The 16,508-nt window shown below is 46.1% G+C and overlaps 1 protein-coding gene and 1 long non-coding RNA gene across 2 annotated transcripts in view; one reads left to right on the top strand and one right to left on the bottom strand.

The window, feature by feature from the left end:
- The window catches only part of LOC119394616 (uncharacterized), a 147,676-nt gene that overhangs the window by 85,113 nt on the left and 46,055 nt on the right, over positions 1-16,508 (bottom strand). The window lies entirely within an intron of this gene.
- The window catches only part of LOC119394588 (acyl-CoA desaturase-like), a 76,705-nt gene that overhangs the window by 46,876 nt on the left and 13,321 nt on the right, over positions 1-16,508 (top strand). Inside the window, exons 2-3 of the mRNA XM_037661914.2 lie at positions 10,124-10,354; positions 10,986-11,116. Of these exons, the coding sequence (XP_037517842.1) occupies positions 10,141-10,354; positions 10,986-11,116 (345 nt within the window). The 5' untranslated portion in view covers positions 10,124-10,140. The remainder of the gene's footprint in view (positions 1-10,123; positions 10,355-10,985; positions 11,117-16,508) is intronic.

Genomic DNA, 16,508 nt, shown 5'->3' with positions numbered 1-16,508 from the left:
GCCATCCGCACCTACAAAGAGTACAAAGAAATGCAAGGGCTTGCGTACGCAAGCCCCTTGAGGGCCCCGGCACTAAAACTCTCTAATACTTCTTACTTCGCTACTCGGACTATTACGTGTCTGCTATTCATTATACGCCTATTTTGTTTTAATCTGCAACGTACTAGACACTTAACTACAGTGGTACAACTATGCAGCCTTCAAAGTTCGTGGGGCCTGTGAATGCTTTAACTTAGGCATATTATCTCTACGATAGTAAAGCTTTCTCAACTAATGAGGAAAATTTCAACAACATGTGACGTATCTCTGGTAATAAAGGGACGCTAAAGTCAGATATACGAAGTCAACATAAACCGATGGCGCATCCTTTCAAAACTCGATCTTCGGTGATTTTCTGATGACGTTTTCTTAACAGCTTAGCTATTAGAGGAGAAAATGAAGGGTCAAGGTTCGTTTTTTTTTTTTTTTTTTCAAATTTCGTGCTTAAGCTCGAGTGCCTGTGTGTGGGTATACTTCATAGTGTGCTCAGGTTAATGTTGCGGCCAAGTTAGAACTTTTAAGACTGCGGGATTAAGATTTGCGGCCCCTTTAGAATACGGCGTTGTTCATCTTTAGCGATAAGAATTTCCCTTGACCTGAGCCCGCACCGTCAAAATCCGTGCTGTCAAGGTTAGCTAGAGCGGTAGCGTCAAGGCAGTGTCGCCACACCCGTCCTTCGCATTATTCGCGTCTTCTGGCTCATGAAGTTTCCACCGCGCTAAACGTTTTGAGGCCATTGTTCAAAGATAATATATTAGCATGTCGTAAATACCAACAAAAACAAAGATGTAATATGTCTGCGTCTTGAAGATGCATCAGTTACATTTCACGTACTGTTTCTTTCTGCATATTTTTATTGAATGTATGTAAGGAGATGTTGACGCCTCTTTCTTTGTCCTTGCGAAAGAAAAGAAAAGGTGTACATTCAGTAAATCACCGGTTTTTCTGCGGCCTCATTGCGCGCCGGCCTCACATAGGCCGGTGCGTAATTAAACCAGCACCCTTAGTTAAAGACAGCGAGAAAAGGACACATAACTAGCGCTGTCCTGTGTCCTGTGCTTTCCTGTTATTTAGTTTGTCAAAATAATGGCAGCTAGACATTTCTGGAAACATTTCTGAAAGCGCAGTTTGCTTACGCTATATGAAGCGGGAAATGTAGACTCAGCCTTTGTAATATAAACATGCATAATAGACAAGCCTCAGCTCGTGCAGCCAAGACATTGGCTTCATTTTAAGCCCGTCAGGTGCGGCCACTAGTTGAGCTAAAATCCAGAGCAGCCACAACCTTCTCTATTATGTAAAGGGTCTAATCTAAAATTCTTATAGCACTGGCTGATAGAATGGAGGACGATAACAATACCTGCTTGAGCGCTCGCAGCTCGAGGAAGTTTTCGCGCAACGATGGCCGTGACTTACGCTTGCGCACGCGGTTGCAAGCAATAGTTATCTCAGCATCGTGAAACCATATATATATATATATATATATATATATATATATATATATATATATATATATATATATATATATATTATATATATATATAGCTGAATGATCGCATTAAACTATATGCTGGATGTGCAAAAGTTTGTCTGTGTGAGAGAAAAAGCGGTGCTGAGAAGTGATACACAACTTCCGAGAGCCGAGGCTGGAGAAGTAGAAATAAGGAGAAATAGAAAGCATTAGCTGTTAGGACAGGGCAGGTTTTTCCAAGCCGCACGCACTTAATACGTCACGCTGCGAAGACCCCGTCAACGATTGTTTTGCGCACGCCCCTCTAGCGTAGCAGCGCGGATGCTCCATGAAACCCGACAGGAGCCGCATGTGATCCAAGGTTGAGTGGCGGTGAAGCGAACTCGATGGCATGTTTCTTCAGGGAAGCTCACAGTTGGTCAAGGTCAAGGTCCAACGGCATTCGACCGTACACCCCAAGTTACTGTGCGTGCGTGATGAGCTCACGGCCGTCGCTTAGTGCTGATTTTTCTAGTAGGTTACAGCCAAGGGTCCACATGTTCGCAAAGCCACTGCACCGTGTCGCGTGTGCTTGTTTGGCTTCGTGCAATGGGATGCAATAAGGTCCCGTTCGTAGATTTAGGTACTCGTTAAGGAACACCACGTCGTCAAAATTTCCAGAGCCCTCCACTACGGCGCCCCCCATAATCATTTAGTGGTTTTGGGACGTAATACCCAAGCAATTATTATTATTAAGATTTCGTTCATGCCATACGCGTGCGCAGGGTTCCCCATTAGGGGGGGGGGGCGAAGTCTCACCGCAGAGCCCCCCCCTCCTCCTCCCGTGGGTAGAGTTCGAAGTTCGAAAGAACAAAAAGAAAAGATGCGCAGTGGATGCAAACATAAGAATGAAGCGATGACGTCCTTCCCACAACAGCCTGTCTTTGGTCCCCGGCTTTCCGGGGGCAAGAATGGGAATTAAACAGCTCTTGGAATGGAACATCAGTGGTCGTCGGCCGCCATTATTCTCAAAAACCTGCATGGCCATGACCTTACACTTTAAACAATGACGGGACAGGTCAGTCTGAGTAAAAATATGGGGATGACTTGGCGCCCCTTTCAGATCAATGGGGGGGGGGGGTGCCCCCCCCCCCCCCGCTCCCTCGTGCGCCCGCCTATGGTTCATGCTGAATACGGCACGCTGCCAGAGAAACCTCAAATGATGTCTGTTTGGGACACTATGATTATATACAAAAAACTTTTTACAGCACCCCAATTGAGAAAGCAGAATATCTCCTACCTCACCACAACCTCCACAGAGAAGACGCTGCCATTTAAGGAAAACTACGAACGAACACTTTTGCAGAAAGCTAAAGCGTAGAATATTACCGACGCGATTCCTACACCTCTGCAAGTTTTGCGGAGTACCGTGCTCTGTGCCTCATGGTAAACGATGTGACCTAGAACAGAGCTCTCGTAACAACAGAAGACAAAGAGCCGAAGAAGAGGCGTCAGAAGAGGACAGAGAAGAACAGTGAGAGGTCACTGTCTCATCCAGGCCTGAATCACCGGCGTAAACTGGTGTACCGAACCAGGGTGGCAGCAAGGTCCCACGGATACCTGGAATGAGAGAGCCACTCACTGCACTCTAAGAAAAAAGAGAGTCAAAAGAGGGTCATGGAACCGTGACTCTCTTCGGGTGTCCATCTGACCCCTTTTGGAAGGTACAGGCAGAGAAAAAGAGTTCGCATTTGGGAAGGAGTCACTGGACCCTCCTGAAGCGCGTTTTGATTGGCTTCCGCCATGAAAGAGCCGCCGTATACGCCATACATATCGCGCGCTTGCCCTTTGGCGCCGTTGTGGCGCGTTGCTCGCCAACGGAGACGGGGTTGGCGCCAGGGTGACGCGCCGCTTCTGCCTTCTCTCTCAGTCGTCTCAGTCTCCTCGTCTATGCTATTGGAATGCGTTGCGTTGGTTGCGCGGGTTGCGTGTCTTGAAGTTTCATCGTTTCATCAGTTCATGTTCATGCGCGTTTTCGATGGTGTTGACGCCGGCTCCGCGCAAGAAGTGACGTTTGCAGGGCGGAATATTCATGGAGCTGCGGATACGGACTACGGGCGCCAGTTAACGGTGAGTGTACTGCTTTCGTAGGTACTAATTATACAGCTTTAGCTGGGCGTCTGCAGCAGCTCTGCGGTATCTGCCAGCCATTTGCAACAGTAGCCTGTATCCGCGGGGCTGTTGCGGATGCCCAACTAAAGCTGTCAGTTAACGAGTTGCCACCGTTATGCGCGTTGCTGTACAAGCTCCCATAAAGTGAGCGATGCAAACAATAATCGAGGGTCATTTCTTGCTGATCGCACATCGTGTCTGCACTACTGAAGGTGCAAGATGCCGTTTTGAGATGCACTTTAGTCTACTTCATAATAACATTTCCATCGACCTTGAGTGTGCAGCGTGCTTCCACGCGTGGGAACGTGAAAAAAAAAAAAAAAAGCCTGTGTACAGAACCCGCAGACGCACTGTATGTAATGGTTTTTGTTGGCTTAAAGACGGTAGTTTGAGGTGCAGATATAGTACGGTGGCTTCCACAATGTACGCGGTAGTCATTCAAGTTGGACACGCCTCGCCGGTAAAGTGAAAAAGCTCTAGACTTTCGGCGGCGCGCGTTGTTGCGGCCGCCGGCGTGCACTCTTTTCCCTCGTTTCTGTTTGCTGTTTTCGTGGTTTGCATACACTGCGATGACGTTGGGCGCTATAACAGAATCGAGTGAGTGTACGTGATTGTGGGAGTTATGTGCGCTAATTCTAGCATATGACATGTCTGATCACGACGTAGACGGCGTACGCACGCGCTGGGTGTCGTTCGGGCCCTAGTACTCGCATCTGTTTATCTGAGTATTTAAGGATGGGTTACGTTTGTAAAACATGCGGTCAATAACCGCTCACGGCATGCCCTGGCTGCCGGAGGATGTGCTTCGTTGTTTTGTTGTTAGCCTTTATTATGTGTGTGTGAACCACTTATTGTGTAGGTTTTGCAAACCTTTACTGCAATTTCATTTTCTCATCATAATATCACGTTCTGCTTTTCAGATACCATTTTTCATGGTGTTCACGCTGGACAGGAGCGACAACCTAGCAAGCCACAAGTCTGATGCCTCAAGCCGTCATCACTTTTTGATTTATTCTTAATCACAAGGAATAAATATGGAAACATGATGGCGATTTCTGCTGTTCATTTAGCACCATATGACACTGTGCACATCACAGTCACACATTTTAGTTGGCTATACTCATAGAAGCATGTAAATGAGGAATACCCAAACTTCTTAATTGGAAATCACAGACCATCTTTTCGCGCTTTCTATATAACTTTGCTGGAAAATATGTGTTGTTTTGACGAGTTTTATTAAAATAATGCTAAAACTGAACTATTCTTTTTTTACAGTCGCTGGGCAGAACGGCAAGTATTATTGGACTTGCTTAAAATGAATACTCCACTATTTTCAACAGTAGTCGCGCAAAAGTAGAGCAAGGATCAAATGAGTAGCTTAAAATACTTGTGGAGTCGCTTGATGCTTCGGTGTGGGTCCCTTGACCCCCCTAGGAGCGTTACCAGCAAGAGTCGTCTGACTCCCTATAAGTGGTAACGTTATCCTTCGGATGAGAGTCTTTCCACTCTTCCTAGAGGGTCAGGGGACTCTCCTAGAGCGAGCCGACCCTGACCCACCAAGAGAGTCACCGTGACTATTTAAAGAGAGTCCTATACGTGGCAAGTCAGAACTCTCCGAAAAGAGTCACGCATACTCTTTTTTTTCTTAGAGTGTGAGAGTGGAGAGAGAAGACCTCTATCTCATTTCAATTCTCGCTAGTTCTCAAATAAACGGTGAATTCTCTGCTGGCGAACTTCTTTCCTCCGTTACTTCTTTCGGCGTAGTTTCCATTTCTACAACCATCGGAAACAGGAACATCTTTCTCAAGGCTTATACTAACCATACTGTCTTCCACACTCTAAGAAAAAAAAGAGTATGCGTGACTCTTTTCGGAGAGTTCTGACTTGCCACGTATACGACTCTCTTTAAATAGTCACGGTGACTCTCTTGGTGGGTCAGGGTCGGCTCGCTCTAGGAGAGTCCCCTGACCCTCTAGGAAGAGTGGAAAGACTCTCATCCGAAGGCTCACGTTACCACTTATAGGGAGTCGGACGACTCTTGCCGGTAACACTCCTACGGGGGTCAAGAGACCCACACCGAAGCGTCAAGCGACTCCACAAGTATTTTAAGCTACTCATTGGACCCTTGCTCTACTTTTGCGCGACTACTATTGAAAATAGTGGAGTATTTATTTTAAGCAAGTCCAATAATACTTGCCGTTCTGCCCAGCGACTGCAATAAAAGAATAGTTCAGTTTTAGCATCATTTTAATAGAACTCGTCAAAACAACACATATTTTCCAGCAAAGTTATATAGAAAGCGCGTAAAGATGGTCTTTGATTTCCAATTAAGAAGTTTGGGTATTCCTCATTTACATGCTTCTATGAGTAGAGCCAACTAAAATGTGTGACTGGTGTGCATAGTGCCATATAGTGCAAAATTAACTGCAGAAATAGGCATCGTGTTTCAATCTTTATTCCTTATGATTAAGAATAAATAAAAAAAATGGTGACGGCTGGAGGCATCAGACTTGTGGCTTGCTAGGTTGTCGCTCCTGTTCAGCGTGAGCACCGTGAAAAACGGTATCTGAAAAGCAGAACGTGATATTATGATGAGAAAATGAAGTTGCAGTAAAGGTTAGCAAAACCTACAAAATCAGTGGTTCACATAGACACAATGAAAGCTCACAACAAAACAACAAATGCAAACACGCATGGTAAGGAGCCAAGTTTTTTGCCGTTATCGTGTAAAACACAACTTGCAAATAGTACCTTTTGTAACACGTCACTTTCCGACAAACTTGTAGCACAAGATGATGTGAGCCTCTTTTAAACAACAAACGAAATTGGTTTAGGCTCCTTTGCGTGGGTGCCACTCACCTCTTTTTCGACGTCGTCTTGTCCAACCAAAAGAAATGTAGGACCGACTGCCTTGTTGACACGGCGAACGCCGCTGTTGATTTTCCCATCACGAGCGGTGAGGCGCCAGACCAACGGGGCACCTTCGTTTCCCCGAGTGTGGCTGTCAACTGGAGTGAAGAGGCGGCAGAAGTGATCCGGGATTCTGGGAATAACCAAAACACACACATTATTTGTATTTAAAATCACCCTTTGTTCAACACACCGTTATTGTACACACATCTGCCACGAGTGTTTAGTTCAAATTTCGCAACGAAAACAAATTTTCACGTAAAAGGCAGCGGGAACCTCGTGTCGCAATACGCACTGGCTATACACGAATGAAAGCACTTATTTTCTGAGAAATCGCTTCAAAATTTGGTTTCAGAATAAACACGGTTTTGCGCCGGCTTATCCCGACACCCAAGCACATCCTCCGGCAGTCAGGGGCACGCCGTGAGCGGTTACTGACCGCATGTTTTACAAACGTAACCCATACTCAGATAAACACATGCGAGTACGAGGGCCCGAACGACACCCAGCGCGTGCGGACGCCGTCTACGTCGAGATCAGACATGTCACATGCTAGAATTAGCACACATAACTCCCACAATCACGTACACTCACTTGATTCTGTTATAGCGTCATCGCAGATGTTGGCAAACGATGAAAACAGCGAACAGTAACGAAGGAAAAAAGTGCACGGCGGCGGGCGCAACGGGCGCCGTCGAAAGTCTCTAGCATTTTCAAAAGCCTTACCGGCGAGGCGTGTTCAACTTGAATGACTACCGAGTACGTTCTGCAAGCCACCGTACTATATCTGCACCTCAAACTACCGTCTTTAAGCCAACAAAAACCATTATATATAGCGCGTGTGAGCGTTCTGTACACAGGCTTTCTTTTTTTTCACGTTCCCACGCGAAGAAGCACGCTGTACACACAAGGTCGATGGAAATGTTATTATGAAGTAGACTAAAGTGCATCTCAAAACGACATCTTGCAACTTCAGTAGTGCTGACACAACGTGCGATCAGCAAGAAATGATCCTCGATAATTGTTTGCATCGCTCACTTTATGGGAGCTTGAACAGCAACGCGCATAACGGTGGCAACTCGTTAACTGACAGCTTTAGTTGGGCATCCGCAACAGCCCAGCGGACACAGGCTGCTGTTGGAAATGGCTGGCAGATAACTTGCGCAGAGCTGCTGCAGACGCCCAGCTAAAGCTGTATAATTAGTGCCTACGAAAGCAGTACACTCACCGTTAACTGGCGCCCTTTGTCCGTATCCGCACCTCCATGAATACTCCGCCCTCCAAGCGTCACTTCGTGCACGGAGCCGGCGTCAACACCACCGAAGACGCGCATGAACATGAAACTGATGAAACTTCAAGACACGCAACCCGGGCTGTCAACGCAACCACGCAACGCATTCCAATAGACGAAGACACTGAGACTGAGTGAGACGACTGAGAGAGAAGCCAGAAGCGGCGCGCCACCCCGGCGCCAACCCCGTCTCCGTCGGCGAGCAACGCGCCACAACGGCGCCAAAGGGCAAGCGCGCGATATGTATGGCGTATCGGCGGCTCTTTCATGACGGAAGCCATTCGAAACGCGCTTCAGGAGCGTCCAGTGACTCCTTGCAAAATGTTAACTCTTTTTCTCTGCCTGTACCTTCCAAAAGGGGTCACATGGACGCCCGAAGAGGGTCACGGTTCCATGACCCTCTTTTGACTCTTTTTTTTCTTAGAGTGCACGCAATAAACCGCAGCGGCAGCATAGAGGTAAAGCGGGCGCCTTGTAAGTGGCAGGTACTTGCAACGAATCCTGGTGCCGCCGGGAACCCGACGGTCTTTCTAATGAGTAGAGATGTCCTTTGGCGTCGCATTCGGCTACTTGTGTAGGTTTTCTCGAACGCAGAGTTTTGGGACGGTTCTCGTATCCTTGCCTCTTCCTTCCATGACCGTGGTGCATTTCAGGTGCCCGCGCACACGCGAGACAATTACCATTTCCGCAGTCATTTCTCTTTTATTCTAAATACAAGTATCATGACCCATCCTGGGAAGGATGGGTCCTTGATTGTGAATAATTTATACATCGGCAGAAAATGAAACGTAGCATTGTGGAGGCCGCAATACTTCGTCAGAAAACTCTCGTTTTGCGAAGACGCTAGACAAAGCTGGTATCATGTTTAAAAGAGTTAAAAGCCACACATCAATAGCAGTTGCAAGACCGCGAAGTTATCCGTCTAATTAGGTGCTTGCTAGTTCGTGTACAACATCTCTCAGTGTCAGTGATGACCCGCGGCTTCGAATGGTGGATGCGTAATATCCCAGTTCTATTCATTATCGTATATCGCATTCATAATCGTATATGTTAAATGTGGAACCAGTTTGGCGTCACCTACCCAGTTGTGTTGAGCGATGTCCGGTGCATGCAGCAACGTGTATCACAGTTTAAAATAAAGAACAAAACAACACCCAAATGCATCAAATAACATCAGTACAATGAAGCAGCTCACTGCAACCAACCTAATATTTACGAGTGCACGAATGCACGCCAGTTGACATAACACCACCACAGTGCCCTGCCGATGTCCAAATTGAAATATACTAATTGTATCATGGATGCGTAGTGATCAGGCCCATTATTCGCGATTTCTCAGGTAAAACCCTGTTAACGTGTTCCGTTAAAAAGAAAAGGAAATTGTGAGTCTGTTTGTAAATAGTTTTGTTCATTTAATTCGTTACTTCACTTCTCTTTGCGCTGAAATGCATCAAATGTAGCCACTTGACGCAGTTTCAGCGCTTTAGTGGAAGATGGAGAAACAGAAATTTGACAACAGGACAGGGGGGATTCTTGTCTTGAACTGATTTTAGTCCTAGGGAGACGTGCGCAAAGCCAGTCAGGCAGATTTGTATCACGCGAGCTTTTTACGCAAACACTCGCACGCCTTCATTGTCAACAAGGATAGAGGCAGTGCAGGCCGCTGTGAGTGATGCTATAGCACCCGCCCTCATTTCACAACGCACGTGCCGTGGGATAGTTCACTTCAAAGGAGAAAAATGTTCATTCATTCCTGAAGCCAGCTACAACAAGAAAAAAAAAAGTACCTGATAAATGTTCTCTGGTGCCTGATAAGTGCACTGGTTCTATCTTATTGACAATGATAGAGTACGAGTATCTGCCTAGAACACATATGTGATACACGTGTGTACACGTAGTTTCACGCATGCGCTCTCCGATACTGTTTCTCTTGCTTCGGCGTGACTAGTGGATGCCCTTTTCCGTGAGTAAAATCAGTTGAACGTGAGCGTCCTCCCGGTCCTGTCTTCTGTTTCTGATTCTTCTTTTTCCTCGAGCACTCTGTCTGTCAGCGCATCAACTGTCGCGAATCGGAGTAGCCCAGATTTCTGCCGTAAGTCTGGCCTCATGGATTTATTCTAAAGCTCCAAGCACGCTAAATATCTTGTTTATGAGTGGTAGCTTCCCTTCTAAGAGCTAATACACGCCTATGTAACAATTCCACATATGTGAAGCGTTACCATAATATTCTGTTTCTTTTTCGTTTTTCCTGTTTCTTCCAGTGCATCAAGTTCACACCATGGCTCCCTTGACGGAAACGATCATGGAGAGGCATCCGAGCGCTACAACTGAAACAACATCCGTGATGGCCAAAACGAACCAAGTGGCGACCCCGAAGAAGTACAAAATCGAGATGGTCTGGTGGAACGTGTTTAAAATCTCGCTCATCCACATCATTGGTATTTACGGAATATACGAGATGTATTACAGCAAGTGGCAGACCCATGTATTTGGTGAGCATCCCTCCTTTCCGGAAAACGCTTTTGGCAGAAAACAAGATTCCACGGAAAATGTGGCACTTAACTGGACGCAGCAAGGAAAATGACAGGTCGCGTTTCCCCTAAACCCCTATTTTTTAAATGTTTGCTCTTTCTATAGAGAAAATAAGTTGAATGCTACACGTTCCTCACTAGTCATAGGGTTTGGTTAAGGATTCGTCTACTTTTTTTGGCATTACAAAAAAAAGCTGACTAGTTCTGTCGCTTACTATCCTAAATGCAGTTATTTCTTCATTTGAGACCTTCAGCTCAATATATAACATAGACCCCGGCAATTCTAGTCCACCTTAATGTAAAGGACAGCTTCACATTAAGGTGGGCTAGATTTACAATGAGCCACCAACACGGTGGCGGATTGTCAGATCTTTGTGGATATTCTGATCGCGTGCAAGGCGCAGAGATGCTTCGACAGGCGGTGTACAAAGCGCGCATTAGTGTGTGGAGAAAGGAAGTTTCATTCATATTGATATCCCTAAGCTACCTGTGTCGCATACGCGTGGCTACAAACAAATAAACAACGACCGTAGTTCATTTCGCAATTTGCCCTTTGCCAGCTTTTTCATTCGCTTTGTTTTTAATATCGTAGGTAACATCATCCTCATCTTCTCCGGCATCAGTGTCACGGCCGGAGCACACAGGCTTTGGTGCCACCGAGCGTACAAGGCGAAGATGCCGCTCAGAATTTTCCTCATGCTGTTCAACTGCGTGGCGGCTCAGGTAAGGTGCCAGCTTACTGCCTCAATAGCTTCGTGTCATGTCGTGCCAGGTGAGGGCGCCCACCCCCAAGACAGTCTTGGGCACTCTTTACGTCGTTATGATGACCGTGAGATGTGTGTGACTTTTTGTGCGTGCGTGCTCTCCTTCTCTCTCTCTCTCTATCTTTATACCTCCCCCATCCCTTCCCCCAGTGTAGGGTAGCATACCGGTCCTTCTAGACTGGTTAACATCCCTGCCTTTCCTTTCTCTCCTCCTCCTCCTTTCTTGAGTTCACAATGCAGCTGCTTTCTCCTCTCGTGCAGCTCTGGCGATACCTATTGTCACGTATATCACCGCACCTCTTTTATATGTCGCGCATTGTATACAAAACCACACGAACAATGTCGTGTTAAGTGGCGAATGATAACGTATCGTCACGAAGAATAAAAGCTGGGCACTTTTTTCGTTGAAGAGAGTGCTGCTGCATCGCGAAGCGAGCATTGGTGTTTCAAGGGTTTCTGAATTCCATGCGCGTTTCGTCAACTTAAAGGAGTAACAAAAAAAAAAAAAGATGGGTGCCGTGACGAAACCTCTGTGCAGGCGGTTCACGAAGCTCGCTTAATACCCCCCCCCCCCTTTTTTTTTCTCTCTCTCTCTCTCGCGGGGGCGGCGCCAAAGACAAAGCCATGCACGTAACACAGTGTACGGAGGAGTATAATTACTTATGTAGCGCCTATGTAACACTAATAATGAGACTGAGTTTGCACAACATTGAAGGGAAAGGAGGGATCTAAACAGGGGTGGAGGATACATTGCGATGGTGGCCACTCAATGACGGAGGAAAAGCGACGGCCATTTGCGCAATTTAAGAGTTGAGGTGTTCGGTACGACGCATGCTAATAATAACGGTGACGCAATTGTAATGCAAAACTTGACTCGAATGGAATGACGCAATGAACAGCCTTTAGCGATGCCTGCCGTTCTCAAATAATTTATTGCGACAGAAGTTCTTTCACACAACGACCACAAATCTGTGCGAAATTGCTGCAATCCCGCGAGTTCTGCCAGCTGCATGATTGCAACAACAACTACGCCTGTGGCAGACATGACGACAGCGGCATTGTACGACGATGAAGAAAACAGTAACGTGACAACAATAGCAAGACTGCGATTGTGGCGACATGGCGAAGCTTCTTCGACTGATACGGGACAGCTAGCGAAGCGCAGGCATCGCGAGAGGAACGCATAGAAGAACTATTGTGCGCAAACTTTAAGTCCCGCCACCCTGACAATCTATACAAACATCTGCAGTTACCATAGACCTCTGCCTCCGCAATTTATAAGCAGGCCAAGCAAAAAAAAAAAAAAAAAAAAGTTAGGAAGGCCCTCATGCCGCCTTTCTGCAACGTTTCATTCGGCGTATCATTCTTTGGAAACAAACATTCTAATAAATAAATGAACTTTGAGCTTTCTCGTGCGCACAGTAGGCGCGCAATCCACGAGCGAGTGATGATACGTCGGCCCCTCCTATGTCCTCGCTTCGATATGCGTCACTTGCAAAGTCGTGGGGGGGAAAATGCAGCACTTATCGCTTCGTATGCATTTCCACAAAAAAATAATCCATTCCATCCCAGCGTGCAATCACCCGGTCAGCTTTGAGTCCCCGTTTCTCTCAATAATTACCACAGGACTAGCTCAATTTATAGTGCAAAACCTTCAGCACTCTATAAGCGGAATTTAGAAACGAAACGCATTTATTAAGGGAGGCTTAGGAGCGGGCTAGCTGAATTTCCATGTGTGTGAAGCTGTAACACCAGAACTTGTCCATGTAGGTTCCCCGTCTTCATGTTACAAGTTCGCGCTTATACTCCACTCAGAGAAATATTCACCCCACTGTGTTTACGTTAAGAACTGAAACCCTTCCCCACTACACGCAAAAGGAAATAGGCCGCCAGAACGTGGTTACAAGTAAATAAGCTTATGTTTATCGACATGGCAAAATCTTTCCAATATATACATTGCGTGACGCATACGCTCTGGCACGTGGAGTCGTTACCCGGCCATGCAACGGCAACCCATGCAGGAAAAATGACTTTCGGGAGGGAACGGCAAACTCTGTGCTGTTCATTCGTCGCCGTTGCGCATTAGACTACGGCAAAACGACCAAGCCGAATGAGAGAATCATTAAATCGCAACTGGTTTGCTATCAAGAAAAAGATGGCCAGTTCTTTTGTTCCCATAAACAATTGCCCAATGAAATCGTGTCTAGTCGTGACAACAGCCGCCCATCACGACTGCCGCCGCCGTCGCCATTCCTTGTTTTATTTTATATACCAGCTGGTGGAACTGCTCGCCAAGTCACGCGATCGAGCTTGTGTTCCTTCCTACAGCCCGAAAGCTAAGTTAGAAATAAAAAAAAAAAGTCACGTACCTGCGCTTACGTATGCTGTAGCTTGAACGGGCTGTGTGAAAGAGCCTATAGTGTTCGGGCTGTGCCTCGCATGTCCACGCGAACACTGAACTTAGATATTTGGTAGCATTTCTGAACTATATATATATATATATATATATATATATATATATATATATATATATATATATATATATATATATATATAAAGATAGGTACAGTTGCAGCAGTTGCCGGCCCAAATTGTCAGGCTAACCTTATTTGTATAAAACACCGAAACCAACCAATGAACTAATCGCTAATCACCGAAACATAGTTCAGTAAGTTTCTGGGTGTCCTGCAAGAAAAATACGCGAAGAGACATGCACCGCTGCTGCAGCCTGGCTCTTCGGCTAAGACAATTTTCACTGCGACGTTCAGTCTTCTGACGCCGCATAACGAAGCCAATTTCCTACAAGGCCGGGTATATTTTCCGTTTTTGATATAGTGTCCCCAGGATTGGCTGGATTTCGACCTCTCCGGCAGGAATCTGTCGTCGAGAAATTCACACGCTCCCTTATGCTTTCGCCTACGATGACTCGAAGGCGTAAGCCATCTTCTTTTTCTTCTCAGTCGATTATACTGATCGCCCCCCACCCCCCGCCCGAAAGTTTTCTGCACCTCACGGGGTTTTGCAGTGCTTCCGGCGTCGGCCCACCTTTGACCAAAAGACGACGTCATGCGGTGACGTGATCACGTGACGTCAAGTTCTGTGAAGTCATAGTGATGCCATGACGACGTCAGAAATTCTGGCTATCTGCGACGTCATGATGACATCCTGTGGCGACTCATTACATCATTTTTTTGCATCACTCGTATTGAAGCCGACGCCGCCGACAGGCAGTTTTGGCGTTTGATGAGACATCTAAGGCTTTCGCCTTAAAAATAATTGCACTATATACAGAAAATGAAGCTGCAGAGGCTGTGCTCCCCATCTTCAAACAAAACCTCTCCCTTTTACCTCTCCCTTTTACAAAACCTCTCCCTTTTACCTGATGAAGCTGGCTTCGTAATTGCGTGTTTCTTGCTCTGGCCTTTCGTAAACTTACCATCGAGTCAAGTACCGGAGAGCGCAGGGCCAAAACACAGAAGCTGGTACGCTAGAGCAATGCGAGCGGTGAACTTCGAGTGCTGTCTATACCTCGTAAAGCAGCGCTAAAACAGCAAATAACGACGTAATGGTGGAGCAGGGTAAGCTATGGTAGAATAAAGTAGACAGTCACGTGGCAGTGGCACGTATCCATGCACTTCGGGTGGCTTGCCAGAAAACGAATAGCACAAATAGCATAGAAACGACCACGCTATAACACTACTCAACTGCCCACTAGTCTCGGCTTTCTGCAGCATTAGGGCCCTGTAGATGGCAACCCAATACGAGGGCGAAGCTTTAGTCGCCGCTTCCCGCTACCACCAAATTGACGAAATGAAAAAGTGAGCGATGCAGAAGTGAAGACAAAGTTGTTAACAAAAAGACTCGAGCGGGGAGGTTAAAGAAGTAGAACAAATAACGCCCGTAAGTTAAATCTGGGGCCAAATTTAGAAAACTTCTCTGTCTTTAAGAAGCACTCATCTTGTTTTTTCTATTGCAATAGGTAGCTAACGACCCACTTATCACGGCTGGGGAGCTCGTTTGCTCGAGCGCGCGACGTTTTAATTATTTGGAGACGGTTTTACAGCGCTCAGTCGCAGTTTCGGTTTCAGAGAGCGCCGAGTGAGGTGGGACCCAGGATGGTTATCGTGTAAACAAAGCTGGCTATAAGTGAGCACACGAAACCTTGTGCACATGAGCACCACGTGACAATTAATTTCAACGAAGGCCGGCGTTGTCAATATGCGTGACCCCCAAAAATGCACTGCCGAGGCAAGGACATCGGCTTTTGTATTCCCGTGCAAGTCTGTCCCCTCTTTCCGTTGGCAAGGTCTGTTAGCGGAGAGCGCTAGCAAGGATCGTGGCAACCAACACAAACTCGTGACGCAGGGGGCGGTTGGTTATTTACACGAAAACCAAAGGCGCGTTTCGCCTGGAGTGGCGGGACACGCACTCTAAAATTGATTTTAAGTATGTTCTAGGCTATATCATCCGTTGATATTTTGTAGATGATGCGTCTGTGTCCGCACAAATCTACCCGACAAGTTATCTAACCTTCAAAATTTTGTGTCAGTACGCCTTTAGGTGCGTTTTCCCATTGGTCAGCCGGCTTCGCTAATGATATGTCCCACATCGCGATCGGCTGAAATATTCTCGTAGAAAAATCTTTAGCGTAAGACGTTTTTGTGGATACGGGCCCTGAGTTTCTGCGTGCCAAAACTACGATAGATTATAATGCACGCCGTAGCGGGGGACTCCGGATTATAATTTGGGCCACCTGAGGCGCGTTAACTGCAACGAATATTTTATACGTCCTTTAATTGATTGTTGCATATATTGCCCCGCAGAGATACAAAGAGAGAGAGAGAGAGATTTATCGAAAAGCCGATTAGTTAGCCCGCGTATATTTGCCGACATGACGTTCCGTAGGACTAAGGTGATTAAAGGCGCCAGAAGAAGCTGTATATATTACTACAATGGCCAGTGTGACAACACAACAACAGCAGGAACAACTAGTAATAATAATAATAATAATAATAATAATAATAATAATAATAATTATAATAATAATAATAATAATAATAATAATAATAATAATAATAATAATAATAATACGCTGCGGGTCTTCGTGATCGTAGCGGCAGCAGAGTAAGTGTCCTTGAGACCACGTACTCTTGCTCAAGCTTGAGGACCAATGCACACACACAAACACACAAAAAAAAGAAAAAGAAACATTTTCGATATGAAATGGGTTGGTGAGAGCTTGGGTTGCTCCTCAATGCGTACAAGAACCCACAGCAAGCCTCTAACTTGTTTATGCTCGATAGTTTCCATTTTTACATGATAGCGGCATACGCTGCTTTACAGCTGCGGAC

This window comes from Rhipicephalus sanguineus, chromosome 1, assembly GCF_013339695.2.
Source record: "Rhipicephalus sanguineus isolate Rsan-2018 chromosome 1, BIME_Rsan_1.4, whole genome shotgun sequence".
In the NCBI taxonomy this organism is placed as follows: Eukaryota; Metazoa; Arthropoda; class Arachnida; order Ixodida; family Ixodidae; genus Rhipicephalus; species Rhipicephalus sanguineus.
Note: the sequence above shows the minus strand (reverse complement) of the source record. Positions and strands in the feature narration are given on the sequence as shown.